We start from the raw sequence: 2,757 nt of genomic DNA on the forward strand, positions 1-2,757 counted from the left end.
GTGAACAAAGGCAGGAGCCAGGCAGTGGTTACAGCAACTCTTGGGTGAGACCAGTGCTGTGCTGGCTTCAGGTCTGACTCAGTGCAGTCCTAGTGGTGGTGGCTACAGGGATGCTTATGTCACTCCACCACCAGGTGACTCAGAATAGTCACCTGGTGGTGAAGTGACTCAGAATAGAGGTGACTCAGAATAGAGAGAGAGACTTTTGTTTATTTGGGAGAAAGTAGAGAAAGAAAAACAGAGTCGCTGGGTGGTAATCCAGATAATTCTCCTGGATATTGTCGAAGATCATTGAGATGTTACCTCTATGCGTCTGCAAGAACCACAGCATTACTGGGGTTGGGGTGTACCCTAAAGCACATACACCTTAGATCACATTACCCAAGTCCTTTTGAATATCTTGAAAGTCTTCCAAGAGGGATGAATACAAACAAGCACAGATTGAGAAGAATACAATAAATAAATAACTATTCAATGCCCAGACACAGACAAACATTTTAAAGTATCACAACCATCCAGAAAAACATGAACTCACTAAATTAACTAAAAGAGCCAGCAGGGACCAGTCCTGGAGAAACACAGATATGTGAGCTTTCAGACAGAATTTTAAACATTTGTGTTGAGGAAACTCAAAGAAATTCAAGAAAACACAGAGAAGGAATTCAGAATTCTAGCATACAAATTTAACAAAACGATTGAAATAATTTTTAAAATTATTTAAAATTTTTTAATTTTAAAAATTGAGCAGATATTCTGGAACTGAAATATGCAACTGGTATACTGAAAAATAAATCAGAGTCTTTTAATAGAAGAATTGATCAAGCAGAAAAAATTATTAGTGAGCTTTAAGACAGGCTATTTGACAGTACACAGTCATAGGAGATGAAAGAATAAAGAATAAAATACAATGAAGCATGCTTATAGAATCAAAAAAATAGCCTCAGAAAAGCAAATCTAAGAGTTACTGGCCTTATAAAGGAGGTAGACAAAGACATGTGGGTAGAAAGTTTATTCAAAGGGATAATAACAGAGAACTTCCCAAACCTAGAGAGAGATATCAATATCCAAATAAAGGAAGGTTATAGAACACCAAGCAGATTTAATCCAAAGAAAATGTGTTATTCTGTTCTCAGGCTGCTATGAAGAAATACCCGTAACTGGGTAATTTATAAAGAAAATAGGTTTAGTGGGTTTCAGCAGCTAGGGCGGCGGCAGGAGTGGCAGTGGTGAGGCAGCCCAGTTTCGCGAAGGCTCTCAGCCTGCCTCGGTCCGCAGGCACCCGGCACGCGCCTTCCCCGCTGCCAGGATGCCCAAGAGGAAGGTCAGCTCCGCCAAAGGGGCCGCCAAGGAAGAGCCCAAGAGGAGATCCGCACGGTTGTCAGCTAAACCTCCTGCAAAAGTGGAAGCGAAGCTGAAAAAGGCAGCAGCGAAGGATAAATCTTCAGACAAAAATGTGCAAACAAAAGGGAAAAGGGGAGCAAAGGGAAAACAGGTCGAAGTGGCAAACCAAGAAACTAAAGAAGATTTACCTGCGGAAAACGGGGAAACGAAAACTGAGGAGAGTCCAGCCTCTGATGAAGGAGGAGAGAAAGAAGCCAAGTCTGATTAATACCATATACCATGTCTTACCAGTGGTCCCTGTCTCCCTTCTTGTACAATCCAGAGGAGTATTTTTATCAACTATTTTGTAAATGCAAGTTTTTTAGTAACTCTACAAACATTTTTAAGAAGGAGGGAATCCCACCTCATCCCATCTTTTAAGTGTAAATGTGTTTTTTAAGAGGTAAAATCATTTGCTGGTTGTTTATTTTTTGGTACAACCAGAAAATAGTGTGGGATATTGAATTATGGGAGGCTTTGACTGTCTTGGGTGTCAGCTTAACATTCCATAGATGGGGGGTTAGTTTTTATATCCTATAATACAAAGCATATTAAATGGCAATATGGAGTCAGTCCTGCATTTAATGTCTTGAACATTTTAAATTACTTCTATTCCCATGTTGTTTTTTAGTACAATTGTTTCCTAAAGAAAACCACTCCTTGATCATGGCGCTCCCTGTCAGAATTGTGTGCACTCTGTAACATCTTTGGTTGTGGTAGTCCTGTTTTCCTAATAACTTAGTTACTGTGCTGTGAAAGATTACAAATTTGAATATGTAGTGTACATGCTAATTCAGTTGTGAACTGGTGGGCCATATGTAATAGCTGACCAACATGTGAAGATACTGGTACTTGATATCCTCTTAAGGAAAATTTGCTTCCAAATTTTAAGCTGGAAAGTCACTGGAATAACTTTAAAAAAGAATTACAATACATGGCTTTTTAGAATTTCATTACGTATGTTAAGAATTGTGTACAAATTGAAATGTCTGTACTGATCCTCAACCAATAAAATCTCAATTATAAAAAAAAAAAAAGAAAAGAGGTTTAATCGGCTCACAGTTTCACATCACTGGGGAAATTTCAGGAAACTTACAATGATGGCAGAAGGCACCTCTTCACAGGGCAGCAGGGGAGAGAATGAGTGCCAAGCAAAGCCATCATATTGGGAGGGGCCAAGATGGCCGAATAGCAACAGCTCTGGTCTGAAGCTCCCAATGAGATCAACGGAGAAGGAGGGTGATTTCTGCATTTCCAACTAAGGTACCCAGTTTATCTCATTTGGACTGGTTATGCAGTGGGTCCAACCCACAGAGGACAAGCAGAAGCAGGGTGGGGTGTTGCTTCACTCGGGAAGTATAAGAAGCTGGGGGACCT

At 40.2% G+C, this 2,757-nt stretch overlaps 1 protein-coding gene across 1 annotated transcript; it reads left to right on the forward strand.

Moving 5' to 3' along the window:
• Positions 1-1,220: 1,220 nt before the first annotated feature.
• On the forward strand, positions 1,221-2,409 carry LOC117078001 (non-histone chromosomal protein HMG-14-like). Its single transcript, XM_033201530.1, has one exon. The coding sequence runs from the start codon at positions 1,307-1,309 to the stop codon at positions 1,607-1,609; it is 303 nt and encodes a 100-aa protein (XP_033057421.1). The 5' UTR covers positions 1,221-1,306; the 3' UTR covers positions 1,610-2,409.
• Positions 2,410-2,757: the final 348 nt, after the last annotated feature.

Source organism: Trachypithecus francoisi, unplaced genomic scaffold (genome assembly GCF_009764315.1).
Source record: "Trachypithecus francoisi isolate TF-2019V2 unplaced genomic scaffold, Tfra_2.0 Lachesis_group6, whole genome shotgun sequence".
Taxonomy (NCBI): Eukaryota; Metazoa; Chordata; class Mammalia; order Primates; family Cercopithecidae; genus Trachypithecus; species Trachypithecus francoisi.